Here is an 18,468-nt window from a genome sequence, read left to right on the forward strand (position 1 = left end):
AGCTGCTACAAAAACCAATGTGCAAGCCAGGTGGGCAGTGGTGGTGCACGCCTTTAATCCCAGTCTTGGGAGGCAGAGATAGGCAGATTTCTGAGTTTGAGGCCAGCCTGGTCTACAGAGAGAGTTCCAGGACAGCCAGGGCAATACACAGAAACCCTGTCTCGAAAAAACAAAACAAAAAAACAAAACAAAACAAAAAAACCCAAAACAATGTGCAGTTGTCACTAATTATTATGAGCTTTCCATTTTCCCACTTAGATTTTAATCTGCTGAAAGTTACTAATTATTATAAACTTATTTCTTTTCATGTAGTGCCTAGGAAACCCCTTATTGTTTCTCTGTCTGTTTTCCTTTCCAGTAACGAGTTCCTTAGACAAAACTGAAGGTCCTGCTATGCATTGTCCCAGGAGGCAGGCGATGTAGTTATCTTATGATACAGCCGCTTATTGGCTTAGAATAGGAAGAAGGTGAACATCAAGAACATACCTGGAAACATAGCAAATAATGTATAATCTTAGACTGTCATCAAGGTTATGCTGTGGTTTTAACAAGAGCCTCGGCATCCAGATGGACTCTCGTTCACTGTGATACTCTATTTACAACATAGGCAGATATCACGTCAACTTTATAATCCTAAGACCATCATATTATTTTTCTGTGGGTTTGTCTGTTGATGCCATCCCCCCAACGCCTTATAAGAGCATCTTTCATTGCTTTGTTAAGTTGGATGCTAATGTTGTGATCGAAGCCGATGGTATTCCATTCGGCTCAGATTCATAGCCACGACTTTGGCTTCTGGGGACTGTTGGCAGCAGTTGGAGAGAGAGAGCACACAGGTGAACACCACACTGAGAAAGACTGAGCCAGATGCAGCCCCAAGACACTTTGTCACAGTCCTAAAGCTTCCAGGAAATTCAAGTTTCAACAGTGTCTTAAAGCCTGAGTTGAAACTACAGTGCTTGGTTTTATTTTCATCAGACATCGAAATGTTCCACACAAGAGGGACAAAATGGACCGATCCATGCCTTGACTGGACTCTTTGGAGAGGCACTATGAGGCACCTTAAAGTCAACAGCACGATTAATTCCAGCTGTCAAGTGGTTAGCTTTCAGCTGGTGGAATCCTGCACTTGAATGAATAGATTGTGAGGCAGGGGTGTGGCTCAGTACTAGGCTTCCTCCCTTGCTCAGGCTCTGGGTTCCTCTCAGCACTGCAAAATAAAACCAATTGTCAGCCTCATCTCTGAAAGAGATCTTGAATTACTTGGGTCCCTGACACCTCCCCAATTCCACTCCGCCCACCGTCACCTCCCTTGGTTCTGGCCACTCTTCTGTGCGGATGTTCATACCTCTAAAAGTCACCCTTTTCAAATAGGGAAATGCCTATACTTGAAGACTTCCCTTGCTTTTGAAACATGCATATTCAACCTTTTGTGGCTTCAAACCACAAGACTGCTTCCGATTGTACCAAGTTGTTAGCCAAGTAGGAAATGAGTGGAGAGGTGCTGTCTTTACTGTTGCTTTTCAGTCCAAGAGCCTTTGACACAGAGACACTTATTGCTGAGAAAGCAATGCGGGTGCTGTTTTTAAAGCCAAATCATTTCCCACTCCAAAGGAACCAGTCAGAACTTCTGGGTCCCACTGACTGGTTTATGTTGACAAGACCCATAAGATGTTCTGTTTGGAGGTGTGCACTCCGTGGAAATAACTATAATAACTCTTGAGTCGCCTGGCACTTTAACAGAATGGCTCTAAATATTATCATCAAACGTGACAAACAAAACCTGCTTTCTTTTCCCTCTAGAGATACGAGTTAATTTCTGAGTATTGATGTTAAGAATTGATGTTGATATTTTGGATGTTGCTTCCAAACTGTGTTGGCTCAGCTGGTATGAAATATAACAATTTCCATTTTAATTAATTACAATTGCCATATTTGTTTTGGGTATAAATGCTCAGATTCTATTTAAAGCTAGTTTTTTTTTTCTTTTACACAGACTGATTTTTATTTATTTATTTTTTTAGACTATAACCTAGTCTTTCTAGAAAAAAGTCTGGATATCAGTTAGGATGCACAGAGGTTAGCATCCCGCATGGTCCTTCTACTGGGTTGAGTGTTTGTCTCTCACCTCTCTCGCCACACAGTGCATTCTCTTCTGAAGTCTGCATTTAACAGCATAGCTATAGAGAAGGAGAAGCTGAAGCAGGTGGTCTCGGAGCAAGATCACAACAAAGGCCACAGCACACAGATGGCCAGACTCCGGCAGTCACTGTCACAGGTAAACCCAAGCGGTTTTGTATGCATGGCCAACAAAAGATTCTAGGCAAAGGGTGAGGGAGCGTGGAGGCCACCGTTTCAGGGGGTGGGGGTGGGGAAGTGTGGGGGAGGGTGGCGTGTTCCTCTGACATTCTCCCAAGACATTGCAGAGTCAGTCTTGAATTTTATTAGTTTTCTCCTCTAAAAATGTCGAGGTAAGGTAAAAAGGAGCAGAAATTGCTGAGTATATGTAATTGTTTTTTAGACTACTTGAATTAATGTCTGGGGTCATTTGTCAGCCCCTGATTTAAAAGAAAAGGAAACCTACAAGCATTTATACATGATTTACATGTTTAAGGAATATTCCAGAATATATTCAATCCAATGGTTAATAAAACAAAATCTACTGAGTCTTCCACACTTTGTGTTTTCCCACTTAGACTTTAATCTGTTGAAAGTTACATATTACTACAAACCTGTTTCTTTTATGATTTGCACACCTGGGGTTCTCTTCTGTCCATTATGCTCCCTGAGTTAGACGTTTATATTTTAGTATAGGTCATATTTCATCTTACTAATAGCTAACGCACCCCTGTATACCTCAGAGTTGAGGTTTTGGTTATCAATTCTTGAAAGCCGCACACTTCTTCCTCTATAATGAGCATCTTCTCCAGTCAGTCCTTAAATGCACTCGGTTTGATTCCTTTGAGCATGCAATGCTGTGATGTAATTTTTTTTCCGTGTGTGAGAACTCAGTGTTTATATACAATATTGTTCACTTTCTGGTGCCTTGGATCAGAGTGAAGGAGCCGGCAAATCCTGGGTAAGTGGTTCTCCGTATGGATGGGGTCCTGCTTGAATCTGCCTGTAGTCCTTAACGATGAGATGTGACCTTCCGTCGGTGTGGTTCTGTACCTGATCTGTCAGTGTTTTCAGTATTTAGTCTCCCGTAATGCAGTGCCAGTGTCTAGGCTACGCGTCCCCAGCCCCACATAGAGCTATCAGCTAAGGTACATGCGCTGCCTCCAGGGCCAAGTCAGGGCCTCAGGAGCATAAGCGTCAGCACAGCACCTGCCTGGCATCAGCACAGCACCTGCCCGGCAGCTGGTAGAGAACTTCACTCATAACCTTGCCAAGGTTCTGGCATCTGCTCATGTCAATGAATCTGTCCCATGCTCTGTTGATACTAATTGATCTTCTGAGTCACTGTTGTGAATGCACCATGAAGCAGAAAGATCGAAATCGTAGTCAGACAAACATGTAGGTGTCATCTTGAAGACATACAAAACACACCCTAAACCCCGAAGTGTTGCGGTATTTCTTTAGTGTATTTGATGTTGGAAGCCAGTGGTAGGAACTGAGCATATACTGACAAAAACAAGATTTGCTTCTTGCTTGCTGCTTGCTTGCTTTCTTCCGCATCTCGTTAAGATCGAGCATGGGCTGGAGGTCTGGGGATATGGCTAGGCTGATCAAATCCTTGCCTAACATGCACAAAGCCCTAATTCCAACCCCTAGCACCACAGAAAACTGGGCAATCTCACCTGCTCTATGATGTCAGTGCTTAGGGTGGGGAGGCAGGAAGATCTGGTGCTCAAGGCCTTCCATGGCTACATAGTGAGTTCAAGGCCAGCCTGGGATTCATGAAACCCTGTCCAAAAAATAGAGATCTAGGATTTAGCTTTGGCTGAATCTAGAAATAAATGACTAGGAAGAGAGGTCACAGGGATAGAAAACCATTTGCTTCATTCGTGCATGCATGTAAATGACTAGATATTATTATGCAAGATGTGGAATATCATAGACCTGGTTCCCCAGAAGCTCATGATCTTGTTGTTAAGATGAGCTCTGTCCACCCAGGAAAGAGTTAAAGAGTTCCATTCACAGCAGGGCTCTGTGGGACTTTGGTAGTTGAAAAGCAAAAGGCCAGTGTGGGGCAAGCACAGCACACTCCCTCGGGGGAGTGCTCTGAGGGAATGAAGAAGGATCCCACACTAAAGTGAAGGAGGGAAATACAGCAAGGGTGTCAACTACATCAAAGGCGTGCACCCTTTGAGTTAAAGGACTCCCACTGAGTTAAAGTACAGCCCGCTGGGAATTACACAAAGCATGTACAGTTTCCCTCCTGAGAGAGACTTCTTTGCATCTTAAGTCAGAGCCTCAGGAGATTTTCCTTGGGTTGTTTGGTTTGGGGTTCAAATTTTCTTCCCCACTCAAGGACTCAAAAGATTTGAAAATAATGTGGGCCTGTTAAGACTGTTGCCCATGAGCCACTGGAGAGTCCCATGCTTACACGTGTGTATCATGGCTCCTGCCTACACTAAGAGTATCATGTCCATGCGTATCCCCATGTGAGCCAGCCAAGCGCTCACTGGCTACATTGCAGTCACTGCCGAGGTGGGAGTCTGCTTTAGAAACCACAGCCTTTGCTTAGGCACAGTTTACTCTTCTGTAGTGAAGGGATGCCGATGCTTTGAACACTATAGAGGGGTCCAGAGAATTGGTGGAGAAATTCTTCCCTGGCTGGACATTAGATGATAACCAGCCCATTGCTGACTACACAAAGGAATACACTTATGCTCTCAGTGATGAGGAAGGCTTAAAGAAATGTAGCTACCAGAAGTGGACATTATTATGGCATTCTGTATATATTAGAAATATTAGTCAGGTATAGTAGTGTGGAAATGGATGAGATGAAGACAAAAAGCAATTGGTCAGATTCATTATTTTAGACTGTCTTATATATGTGAGATAATATTCCCAAGCCAAAGAGATGGAGGAAGGACTGAGTTTGCGAGATGCTATGGGATCAACATGGCTTGGCTGACAGCTGAACATTTGACATGCTCAACAGAGTCGTAATGACGACAATGCAGCATTTTTATAAAGCCTCTCAGTATTTATCATATCAACTGAACCAGCTCCAGCACCCTTCAACAGGTGCCTGGCATCTGAAGGCGGTGAGATGGGCACGCCTCACTACGTGCCTGGCATACATTGTTACCTGCCTCGAGTAAGTAGAAACTTGCAAGGCTGGAGAGACTAATAAATTCCTCTCCCCTCATCTCTCCGGGCACAAACACAACGTAATCTTTCTACTTTTTACCCCTTGAGAAACGACCTTTCAGACCCATGACAAGCAGAGATGTTAAGACTTAACGTGTGTAGGACAGGATGTTTTCTTTGGCGTCTGTCCCTTGTAGATGCTCTTACTTACTTAACGTCAGCCCTCATTTTATGGCCACTAAAATCAAACCACAGCATATTATAAAACTAAGGCTGCTTTGGCACTCCCGATTAACGGAGCAGTCGGTCATGTATCGGGCAGGGTCCGAGTGAGTCCGTCTGCAGAACAGTATGCTCTGCTGCTGTTGCCGGCTGGGTTTCTCACCACCGAATTTGTACACAGCTTGTGTTGACTATAGTGTGAATTGGAGCTGCACACACGTGAGCAACAGCATAGGACCATCGACTGCAGCTGCAACCACTGCATTTCACTGAGTCGACAAGCCACAGGCATTACGCAAGTCATTATTTTTGTGCATTGCTGAGAAGGGGGGAGGGACCATTCCTGTGAGTTGAACTGACAGCGAGCTTCAGAGGTGTGTGCTGAGGGGAAATGTGCATTTAGAATTATGGAAATATTTTGAGAACGAGACTATAAGCCAAATGTTTGCTCAAGGCACACATGATGGTGTAATTTAAAACCCCAGCAGTAGTATCTGCCATTTTTCCTGTCCACAACATTACACATTACTGTAAATAAATAGTTTGTGATAGGAGAGGAATTCCAAGTGTATTTATTTGTCTCTGAATTCTACAGTTCCCTGGGACTCTGTCAAATTTAGGGGGTATGAAGATGTTTTTTTATAGATCCTTTATATTTTTTTAGCTACATGTTAAGTTTCATTGTCTCTGTGGGTCTATGCAGGTATCACAATGTATTTATTATAATAACACTTAGTAACTATGTGTCTGATAATATGAAACCATTGTTTACTGAGCAGCTGTTTAAATCATGTTTCTAAAGGGGCTGATGCCTGTGTTTATGGCTATTGAATAAAGTGCAGATGCAGAGTGCAAGGCACGCACCTGGGAAACAATATAAAAGGAGCACAGCAGAGAAAATGCTAGAAAGATTGACTCAGTGGTAACAACAGTTAGGTAATATTGTATGAATTTTAAAATATATTTTATACTCTTTTTCGTTTTCTAAATATAACAGTATTTTTAAATTAAAACAAACAAACAAAACAGAACGAGGATATTTGCCCAGGGTTTGAGTTTTGGCAGTTTTTGCATCAATTTTTTCATTCTTTTGAACCGGCTTTACCATTACTCAAAGGATTTGATTGTATGAAAATTCTTGCCCACTGTTATTAATCCTTTTCCAACTCAGGCAACCATGTTTCTTTCCCAGAACCCACAATTCCACAGTGTCTCCCTGAGTCTACACAGCTCACACACACTCACAGTTGACTTTCCATCTGTTGTCTGAAGATGTTGGGACATAAGGATTGCTTGCGCTTCGGAACTTCAGATAGTAGCTGTTTGAACAGAGCAAACAGGAACTGCTTTTCTAAAAGTGTTAGATCCTGGTATATTTGGGAACAGGAGGCAAGGGGGATGGGCATGGTCTGTGGGGCCGTCCACACAGTCCAGGCTCACCGGGCGGTGCAGAGGATCCCTGTATGACTGCTCAGTGAAGAACTCTAGGCACAGCTTAGTGCTCGTGCCAGTGCTTCTTCCTGCTGGCCTTGGCCCCTATGTACAAGACAAAGCGGTCCTCTTCCAGGCAGGCGTCTGTGGTTTCTCTTGCTCAGTGGCTGGCACCCGTGGCTGGGATCTGCCTCCTTTTCCCTTGCTTTGTTCACTCTCCTTGAGCACATTTCCTACATTATTTTGTACCCTCTCCTGGGCTCTTTCACATGAGTATCACTCCCATGGCTGTTGCTCTCTCAGTACCTCTGTTCCTCAGTAGCTTCCGTTTCCACGATACCATTAGAAAAGGTATGTCCCTGCTGAGAAACACTGTGCCCAGCTTTCACACACTTGGCTGCAGCAAATTTCACAAGCATACTGATCATCAAGGCAAAAGGAGGAGCCAGCCTGAGGAAGATTGCTGAAACGGGCTGATGCATGCCTGGTTGCTGGCTTGAGGTTACCGGAGTTGGAGTGACTTATATCTACTCCCTTTGTGTTCTATAACATGTCTTGTATCTACCACTGAATATATATTATCAAAGAAGTCATTTCTTTCCAATATTTGCTCTGAATGTCGTGTAGGTGATATCTGTTTGAAATAGAAGTAGGAGCTGGGCAGTAGTGGCGCACGCCTTTAATCCCAGCACTTGGAGGCAGAGGCAGGAGGATTTCTGAGTACGAGGCCAGCCTGGTTTACAAAGTGAGTTCCAGGGCAGCCAGGGCTATACAGAGAAACCCTGTCTCGAAAAACCAAAAAAAAAAAAAAAAAAAAAAAAGAAAGAAAGAAAGAAAGAAAGAAAGAAAGAAAGAAAGAAAGAAAGAAAGAAATAGAAGTAGGATTTAGTTTAGGTTCAGTTCTGGGTTTGTTACAACTTTGACATTTTGGATGACTAAAATTTGTTGTGCTATGCTTAAAAATAAAATAAAGCTTGCTTCCTTTCCCTTAGTGTCAACATATTGGCAATCAATTGCAATTATTCACCATGTCAATTAGCGCAGATTCTTGATCTGAACTATTAGCAATAATTTCGGAAATTTTACTTTTGAAATTTGGAAAACTTAAAAGTAAAAAACAAAACAAACCAGAATTAAGAACCTTTGTCAGTAAAGAACGCACTTAAGATGATTCTTTTATTGTGATGATACCTGTTTGCCACATAATTGAGGAGAAAACAGGGGTTTAACACTAAGAAAATTAAAGATGTGTGTTGAAAACATCTCTTTCCAGACCAGCCCAATAAATGTCTAAATAAGCTACACACAATGGGAAAACACCCTGGTCATTTTCCTGGTAGGCAGCCATATGCCCTGGGTCGGCCCTTAGAAGTATACAAAGTCCCTTCCTTGCAAATGTAAACACCAGAAAACCCTCAGGTTCAGAATTACTTGACACTCTCGGAGGTGTGCAGTTGTTCTTCAGACTGTTGACCAAGGAGCACTGTGTAAGATCTCAACTTGACATTCTAGTCAAATTTGAAATGAGCATCAGAAGTTACCCACGACAAAGCCGGGCGTGGTGACGCACGCCTTTAATCCCAGCTCTTGAGAGGCAGAGGCAGGCAGATTTCTGAGTTCGAGGCCAGCCTGGTCTACAGAGTGAGTTCCAGGACAGCCAGGGCTATACAGAGAAACCATGTCTTGAAAAACCAAAAAAAAAAAAAAAAAAAAAAAAAAAAGTTACCCACGACAACTGCCTTACTTTGTAAATAAAAGGAGACATAGCCTTATAGACAGGACACAGTAGCACAAGTCTGTAATCCCAGGAACTCGGGAGGCTGAGGCAGGAGGATTCCAAGTTTTAAAGTGGCATGGGCTATATCTCAAAAGAGAAATAAAGTGGAGAGAGGGATTCAGGCCCCCCATAGCTTACATGTCTTACCTACTTGGTCTTAAAATCAAGAAAAACTCGTCTTCCCACTTTCAGAACTTTTACCCTTACATGCCAGAAAAAGAAACGGTTATCTTCACATTAAAAAATATACAAACAATTTTAAAGGCTTGTTTAGTTCACTTGCTACTGGTTTACTGCTTAAGGCTTTCCCGCATGCCCCTTTCATGTCTGTAGGTCGGATCACATTTAGTGAAAACTGGCTGAGAGTTTCAGTGAGCTTTTGGGATTTTTCAATACTCAGAGTAAGAGGTTGCACAACATGCCTTATTAATAGAAAACATGTGTTTTATAACATTCCTTCCCTGAAGAAGAGCATTGCCTACTCTTGTGATTTCATGGGTGTTGGTCCATGAACCTGTTCCAGTGTCAACAGAAGGTGTGGTCATTTTAAAAAGAATGGATGGTCAAGATTTATTTGAAAGCCTCAGGTCAAGACTGTCTCTGCCAATCAGCTCATCAAATGCTTTACCAGAGCCCTCCCATGTACATGTGGCAAGGTAGATTTGGCCTGAATATTTCAGTAACTGTGGGTACTTATGGGCAAAGTAAATGACCACCTAGATAACAAGTAAGCTAGCCACAAGGATTAGCTTGAAGCAACCATTTTTTTTTCTTTCAAAATCGTAAGTGGGATTTTGCTCCTATTAAAAATGACTTGAGGGGGATAAAGAGATGGCTCATCAGTTAAGAGTACTGGCTGCTCTTACAGAGGTCCTGAGTTCAAATCCCAGCACCCACAGGGTGGCTCATAACCATGTATAATGTGATCTGGTGTTCTCTTCTATATGATGCCCTCATCTGTCACGCAGACATATGTTCATATAGAGAACTCATATACGTTAAGTAAACTTATAAATACTTTTTAAAAATGACCTAAGCACTTATACGAATGACTGGCTATTAGAATTTTTCCTTTGAGGTACATGTCTTACTTATACACATCTCTTGCTTAGTTTGTCCATGGTTTCTAAGATAACCAGACATTTCCTCCTCTCCCTGCATGCAATGCTGCTGGATTAGTATTCACCTTCAAACTACTCATGCTTGTCATATCGGACCCAATGTGTTGCTTAATGTATCATGCAAACTTGTTCTAAAGGCTTTAAACAGAAGCTGGCAGGTGCCCCTTAGTAAACCCTGGCATATATTGTCTACTCTTAAGACACCTATGTCCATCTAGAAATTCCCACTTTTAACAGGAAGGAAGGAGGTTGACCATTCTTACATAGGCCTTGTCCTCACAGAGCCATCCTACCTAAAGCTTGATAAAAATTCTAGTGAACTGAATCCTGACACGGAAATGGACCACAAAGTGCAGAAGGGACTTTGAGCTTCATGCACAGGAACCCGAGAAGGGTGTGCTTTTGTGAGGCTGTTCTGTTCTTGCATCAGGCACAGTTGCTGCATGTGGGAGACTGTGTAAACTGTGTTTTACAGATGCCAATTGCTGGTGTGTTCAAAGTACTGTGATGGACTGAAACTCTGAGTTGGCTGCTGTTGGACTTATGTTCTGTGTCCGTACTGTTTGGCCAAAGTACCTCTTAGGTTGCTTTTGTTGGTTCCACTGTACTGCCAAGAGGATTAATTATGAGCTCCTAGAAAAAATAAAAACAGCCATTTCCTTTCATCAGACTGAAAGATAATTCTCTACACTTAAGCCAGTTCATTAATTATCCCAAATATTTGTAAGATGATGACTTTGGAATGAATCCTAAACTTTAGAGAGTAGCACAAAATGAAAATATAAAAGAATTATATCATATTATCATATATTATATACTATCATATATAATATATAATATATTATATGTTATCATATATGTTATATATAATATATCATATATAATCATATCATTCCAGACTGCACAAAGTAATATATATGTGGTGGTAGACTGGTGTTGGATATAATGGATATGCCTTTAACGAGGAGAAAAAAAAATCCATGTATCATTTTTATGAAGCCCATTAACTATTTCGGTTTACTAACCTATTTAAATAGTGGTCTTACATTACAAAAAATTAATGTCATAACTCTGAGCCATTTATTTCCTTCTTAACTTACATGGTCCAGTGCATGGTAAGACCCCCAGAATCAGAGAATATCTCAGAATTTGCTGTCTCAAGTTGTCCCTTGTGTTTGTTCGTAACACTTGCTTATTAATGTGCAGTTACAGTTGCAGTTTTTGTTACTTTAAGGCACTTAACCAGAACGCTGAGCTCCGGAGTCGGCTGAACAGAATACACTCAGAGTCTACCATTTGTGATCACGTTGTCAGTGTAAATATTATCCCTAGCCCCGATGAGGTAAGGCTCGTTATTAGTGGACATAGAATACCCTTTCTATGGCATCTAAATCACTGCATATATTCTCCTATTTTAAACAGTTATTTTCTGTTAATAATATTCTCTGCGTGAACATTTGTGTTAGAGACAGCTCAGGAGTCTGAAGTAAAAAGACGTAGGTGAACTTGATAGCTTTTATTCTTAGTGGTCATTGTCTCTCTTATTTATTTCTATGTTCACCTGTTATCGCCAAATAATATATATATATACATATATATATATCCCAGCTCATTAATCTTCTGTATCTTTCCCCTCCTTCATTTAACATGTTCGTTATCAACAAATGTCTGATGGAATTTTGAAAAAACATTTTAGCTGAGAAATTGTTAAATAAGAAAATGGCTTAAAGGTTTCTTTGAAGGGAGTTGTGTTGGGGAAGAAGCTACCTGCTCTTGCTAAAAGCACAGCCAAGGGTGCTGCTAGGGTCCTTCATGACAGACGACTCAGGCAATGAAAGCCAGCAGCGACTGGAAGTGTAGCTCAGTGGTAAGCTGCCTGTCTAGCCAACAGAGGCCCTGGGTTTGGCTAAAGGGTGTCAAGTGCACTGAGCAGTTCACACTGCGCTGTCGTAAGTCACTTTCAGCAACCCTCCATAGTCCTATTGTATTTTTCTTTTATAGTGAAGAAATGGCATGAAAATAGAAAAACATAAAGGATGCAGGCTAAAATGCACATGAGCTTTTGTCAAATTACTATTTAATGCTCATGAGCTTTGCACTCAGCGATGCATCTAACAAAAACTAATGCTAACGAGTGTAAACTAACGCTCAGGTCATATTTGCACAAAAGCCATGTCTTTTATGCTAAGTCACTCTCAGTGTTCTGCTTGATATATCCCAAGGCATCTTACCTTTGGCTTAAGTTGCCCATCTATTCCCATTCATCTTTAGGGTCCCGCTGAACTCAAATCACACTTTATACACTCAGTGGCTCAGAGTCTAGGAATACTTCTAAAATGTACCGCTTTAAAAGCATTTAGAGCCGGCAAGGTGACTCAACAAGTCAAGGAAGGCACCTGCCACCAAGCCTGATGACCCGAGTCCAGTCTCTGGGGAGCCACAGAGTGGAAGGAAGAGTAGATTGCTGTAGGTTGTCCTCAGACCCTCCCACTATGCACACGTGTGTGTGCTCCATATGTACACCCAGTAAATAAATGAAAATTTAAAAATTACTCTATAATCCTTAATTGGACTCTTCAACCTGAAAAGTGAATTGGTATATATAGTATATTCTTTAAAAAAAAAAAAATTTCTGGGGCTGAATGGCTCGGCGGTTAAGAGCACCGACTGCTCTTCCAGAGGTCCTGAGTTCAATTCCCAGTAACCACATGGTGGCTCACAACCATCTGTAATGGGATCTGATGCCCTCTTCTGATGTGTCTAAAGAGAGCAATGGTGTACTCATATACATAAAAAAAATAAATCTTTAAAGTTTGTACCATTGCACATATAAATAATACTTTACTTGAAATGACATTCAACAATCCAGACTTGTTTCACTGGCTTAAAATTCATGATTTAATTGGAAATTTAATTATATATATATATATATATGTATCCTATTTGAGAAATTAATCTTATATATTATCTGCTTAGTTGACCTTTGGGATAGCATTGAAAATGTAAACGAGGAAAATACCTAATTTAAAAAAAAAAAAAGAAGTTTCTGTAAATACTTCTTCAGGCTTAATTTACTTCTTAGACCATAACTAGAAATGACAGGCCTAAGACTACAGTCAGTTGACATTTTTAATAGAGTTTTCACCTTTTACATTCCATTTGATGTCAGTAGGGCATAGTCTTGAAATGAAGTTGCAACACCGCCGTCTTTCAACTCTGCCTTTTGGAGTCTCTAGACACAGCAGATGGACTCGTACACGGTGACAAGTGAAACATTGTCACTAGTGTTAACAGGCAGTTTGGCATTCTCTAGAAATCATCTGATTCATTTGGAGGAACAGCAATGCTTATCAGAGGGAAAGCATGATTCTGTCATCTGCTTCTTTCTCCTGTAGCCTGGTGAGCAAATCCATGTCAGCCTCCCTCTGTCACAGCAGGTGGCCAACGAGAGCCGCCTCTCCATGTCAGAATCCGTGTCAGAATTCTTCGATGCCCAAGAGGTGCTCCTGTCTGCAAGCTCATCAGAGAATGAGGTGGGTTCCTGGGTGTGTCCATTTCATCTGCTTGCCAACTGAGAGTTTGGGTAAAGCCCTAAGACTCTGGGACTCTGAGCTGTCGTATGTGTTTATATCACAGGAAGATGCTCACATTAAAGCAGAGCCAAAGCCAGCGAGCCATGGTGTTTCCCGTTCCCTGGGCACTTGAAAGCATTTCTGGGATGAAACTCTGAGCTCTTAACTTGGATGAAAAAAGGGAAATAATCAAACATATATGTTCCAGAGTAACCAAACCAACAGTAACTGAGATTATTGTGAGGGCCACTTGGTAATGCAGAAAGGTTGGGAGAAATGGAAAATCATTTTCTGTTGGGTGATTTAATAATTCTATAAGACAAACCTGATCATGTCCCAGTCCCCAGTATTCTTAGAATAACAATTTATCTGTCACACAAAAATGCTAATAATCTGATCTCTGTACTCAGGTGTAGCTTCATGTTCCTTTGTGTTCTAGATCCTTCCAGCAGCCAAAGGAGTGCTTCCTGGAGTTTTCAGTTTGCTAAAGACACCGTATTGTCTCTTGTTATAACAAAGAGAAGTAGTCTTTTATACGACCCACACTGGAAAGAACTGGACTGCATACCTCTCCTTGGGCCCTGTGTTTTAGAGGTTTTCAAAAATAGCAGTTTTAACCACATCTTCTTCCCTTACCACAATACTCAGGAATAGGCCAAGAAATAAACTCAAATGATAGTCACTACGATGTTCTCAGAGTTGTCACTCCTCTTCCATTAAGGTCTTGCTCCAGGGTCAGTCTAACTTGTTCCAGTGTCTTGAGTGTCCCATGATAAGAACCCTCTAGAAGGGCTCTCAAGCCTCCGCACTAACTCACGTGACAAGGTCACCACAGGTGTGTGAATCCCAGTCACAGCTGCAGAGTACATGCAGATTGTGTGTCCTGTTCCACAGCGGCCGGTGGAGACAAGTCCTCTGCACTTGGCGTCCATGCTGACTGGAGAGTTTCTCCCAGAAATATGTATGTTAGCTTCTCCCCATACACACAGTCTAGTCCTTCCTCAGAAGCCACCTTGAGGGAAGCCGGTGATCACTGACCTGCCTGCACTGGAGCGTTCTGTTTCCCTCTCTCCCCTAGCCCTTGGTATGCCTTGTGTATTTCTCACCCCCAGCTAGCACTCCCCAACACAGTTTGTTTCATCTATTCCCCCTGTATTTTGTGTGCTTCCTCCACCTCTAGAGTTCAAGTCCCACGAAGGTAGAGATGTCTCTGTTTTGTCCTGTGAATTCACTAAGTCTTTGCTAACTGAACCGATGGAGGCATTCTTTCAGGCCATTCACCCACAATGCTTCTGAGAAGTGCTCACATCAAAATTTACCTGACTGGGGATGTGGTAGCCACCAGTCCACTTTTTAACAAGTCCTCAGAACCCTTTCAGAAAATCGTCTACTAAAAGCTATATCATTTTTTTAAGATGGCCTACTTCTTTCCAGAATGATCTGGTGTCTGCTTTAAAACTTGTGTCTGCAGGGACGTGCCTAATCACTTTTAGAATATAGTTCCTGATTTACTTTTGAACCCCGAAGTTTAGAACCAAAATATTTGGCTCCAGCACTTTTAGCTCACAGGGAAGACACAGACCTTGGTAACACCCCAGGGTCTTGATCTGTGTGTAGGACCATATGAGAGGACCACATCAAACAGCCCAGCCCCTGTTGCTGCACACAAACATGGGACGTGTGTACCTCTGCCTCATGTCTACGGTCACTGCAGAGTTCTACAGGAAAGATAATGTATCACTTATGACACAGTCGCTTAGGAGAAATCAGAAACTGAAGTGTGCTTACGCATGGCTCTTTCCTTAATAAATGCGAACAACAAACGAGATTGCAATATACACTCAATTCCAGGAGGCACTTGTCTCCTTGGCTGCAATTAAGTGAGATGAATTTTAGAGCAGCGGTTCTCTGCCTGTGGCTTTCAACCCCTTTAGGGGCTGAACCACCCTTTAATAGGGGTCCCATATCAGAAATCCTGCATATTAGATATTTTACATTAAGATTCATAATAGTAGCAAAATTACAGTTATGAAGTGGCAATGACATAATTTTATGAGTGGAAGGTCACTACAACATGAGGAACTGTATCAAAGGGATGCAGTAACACGGAAGGCTGGGAACCACTATTTTGGAGAAATTGGGTGGAAGAGATTGATTGGCCTCTTCTTCCCTACAAGCTAATGAGCTCAGCTTTACCACGCCTGCTGGTGTCCCTCTAGCTCTCTTGCAGCCAGTGAGAACTGTGGAGACCAAGTAGAGGGGAAGCACAAGAATAAGGAAAAATATTTTTATTCTCAATTTTCCATGTTTATAGACCTCACACACAAAAGCAAAAATCCTATTGCCCTAACCTATATGTAAAGTCTTGTCAGGGTATCATGTGAAATATGTGAACTCTTTTCAACCCTGGTATTTATTTACTTAGTCAGTCTCTCTCTCTCTCTCTCTCTCTCTCTCTCTCTCTCTCTCTCTCTCTGTGTGTGTGTGTGTGTGTGTGTGTGTATGTGTATGTGTGACTGTATGTGTGTGTGAGAGACTATGTGGGGGCTATGTGTGTATATGTGTTCTTGTATGTGCATGCCTCTGGGTGTTTCCTTGTGTACATACACATGTATGTATAGAAGACAGAGGTCAACTTCCAGTATTTTCTTAAGTTTCTCTCCATCTCATTCTTTGAGACACGTTCTGTCCCTGAGCCCTGGTGTTAATTGATTTGTCTAGGCTGCCTGGGGACTCTGTCTCCTCTCCTCCATTGCTGAGATTTCAGGTCCATGCACCCCATCCAGCTTTTACATGGATGCTAGGAATCTGATTTCAGGTCCTCTATTCTTGTACAACAGACACTCTACTGACAGATTAGCCCTTCAACCCTAAAATCATCAACAAATCTGGAAATATTAAAAAAATTAAAAATGAATTAAAATATTTTTAGCAGTACTGGAGATCAAGCCCAGGGCCTTGGGCATGATAGGTAAACTGTCTACCACTTAGCTGTGCCCTCAACCCCGATAGTTTGTATTATATTAAAATATAAAACTTTGAGTAGCGAAATGTCAACATAAAGTTTAAAAAAGATAGGTTGCAAACAAGGAAAATGCAGCATATATGATAATAGAAAACTGTTGAAAGACAAACAGGTTTACAAAGAGCTTACCCATCCTTGTCTGTCCCAGAGGCACCTGCTTGTTGGTTCATCTCTGTATTCCATCAGTGCATACTAAATGTGCTGCCTTTCCCAATACAGATGAAGAACTTCATCTCTTGTAAGGCAAAATGTGTTCAGAATACTGCAAAACTAAAGATCCAGACATGCTGAGCATAACTGCAGTCCCAGCACTTGGGAAGCTCACTGCACGTGGTCCAGCTTATTCTATGTAATGAATTCTAGGCTAGCCAGAGCTATGGAGCAAGACCTTCAAGGCACCAAAACAAATGGTCAAACAAAGAGTGATCATCTTTGTTAATAGTGAAGATGCATGCAGTGTGTGTTTATGCTGCCGTTATAAGGTTCGGGGATGAAGCCTACTGAATGGTCGTGATTTTCAAACTGTTTGCCCTCATGGACTTGCTAATATTTTTACAAGAGGGATGCTTTGGTTTTAGATGTTGCTCTTTGTACTTGGAAGATAGGGGCGAGCATTGTTTTCCTGCCTGAAGTGGAGACCTTGGTTTCCCAATTCTTTTTTTTTTTTTTTTTTTTTTGAGACAGGGTTTCTCTATATAGGGTTTCCCAATTCTTAACTGTCCCAGTACCCTTACTTAACTGCTCTGACTCTCTGGACCTCACACTGTTCCTTAATTTTGCTCTCAATTTGGATTTCATTTTGGTTTTTTGTTTATTTGCTTTTGCAGTATTGGGGATTGAAGCTAGGGCTTATGCGTGATGGATTGACAGTCCACCACTGAGCTGTGGCCCTATACCCACTGCTTTCATGGATGCTCCATTATTTTTTCTCATGAAGACAATGACTTACTGTTTGATATTCTCCTCATCCTCCTATTAAGTTGTCAGATTCTGTCTAGGCTACTAGGATTTCTTACTGAGACCTGTGTAGCATCTGCTCATCTCACCTCCTTAAAGGAAGCTGAAGCTGCAAGCATTTTGTGGACGACTAAGTCTGACTCTGTGTGGACTCCCTTGCAGCTTGTGGACGACTAAGTCTGACTCTGTGTGGACTCCCTTGCAGCTTGTTGGGTTTTAATGACCCTTCAGGTTGTCTGAGACACCTACCGTCAGTGTCATGCTTTCTTCCTGTCTTCCTGTGCTTAGCTACAGTCACTCTTAACTTCCTAGCAGTCCTTGGGTAAATGTTTCTCTAACTGTTCTTACCTCTGCCTCTCCCTCCTTCCTGAGCTTCTCTGTCTCAATGACTGGGAAACCCCTCTTCTTTCTTTGACATCTCCCACACCCTCTGCTCAATAACGCTGCTCTGGGTATCCTATCCGGAATGCTCTGGGTAGAGACACAGGCCTTCTTTTAGGTATATGTGTTGTGTGCTTGATTTTCCTGAATTAAGCTTCTCCTACCTTAACTAAGATGGGAGCTACTTTTTGTTTTGTTTTGGGTTTTTGTTTGTTTGGTTGGTTTTTGTTTTCGAAACAAGGTTTCTCTATGTAGCCCTAGCTGTTCTAGACCTAGATTTGTAGATAAGGCAGGCCTCAATTCACAGAGATCCTCCTACCTCTGCCTTCCAAGTGCTGGGATTAAAGGCATGCGGCATCACCACCCAGGCATGCGGCACCACCGACAAGGTGCTACTTCAAAACATCGGTTCCTCCATAGCATCCTGTAGAAGACACTCAGGTATTCTTTTTTTTTTTTTTTTTTTTTTTGGTTTTTCAAGACAGGGTTTCTCTGTATAGCCCTGGCTGTCCTGGAACTCACTTTGTAGACCAGGCTGGCCTCGAACTCAGAAATCCACCTGCCTCTACCTCCCAAGTGCTGGGATTAAAGGCGTGCACCACCACCGCCCAGCTTCAGGCATTCTTTGAACATATGTCAAGTATACTTTCACTGAGATATCTGCTACTTTTAACCATCTGGTGATCTGAGCTCTCGAGGCGAGAGTCCTAAGAATCGCTC

The 18,468-nt window shown here is 42.0% G+C and overlaps 1 protein-coding gene across 14 annotated transcripts in view; it reads left to right on the forward strand.

Annotated features, from left to right (window-relative positions):
• Osbpl6 (oxysterol binding protein-like 6) overlaps positions 1–18,468 on the forward strand; it is a 194,144-nt gene that overhangs the window by 159,461 nt on the left and 16,215 nt on the right. For 8 of the 14 annotated variants that reach the window (XM_011239864.3, XM_011239865.3, XM_011239867.3 and 5 more), the window contains 4 exons: positions 2,145–2,278; positions 3,056–3,079; positions 11,048–11,155; positions 13,209–13,346. In XM_011239864.3, the coding sequence (XP_011238166.1) occupies positions 2,145–2,278; positions 3,056–3,079; positions 11,048–11,155; positions 13,209–13,346 (404 nt within the window). Of the gene's footprint in view, positions 1–2,144; positions 2,279–3,055; positions 3,080–11,047; positions 11,156–13,208; positions 13,347–13,824; positions 18,225–18,468 lie in introns of those variants that run through there. The other 6 variants (XM_011239862.3, XM_011239866.3, XM_011239868.3 and 3 more) reach the window with 2 other exon arrangements.

Source organism: Mus musculus, chromosome 2 (genome assembly GCF_000001635.26).
Source record: "Mus musculus strain C57BL/6J chromosome 2, GRCm38.p6 C57BL/6J".
Classification (NCBI taxonomy): Eukaryota; Metazoa; Chordata; class Mammalia; order Rodentia; family Muridae; genus Mus; species Mus musculus.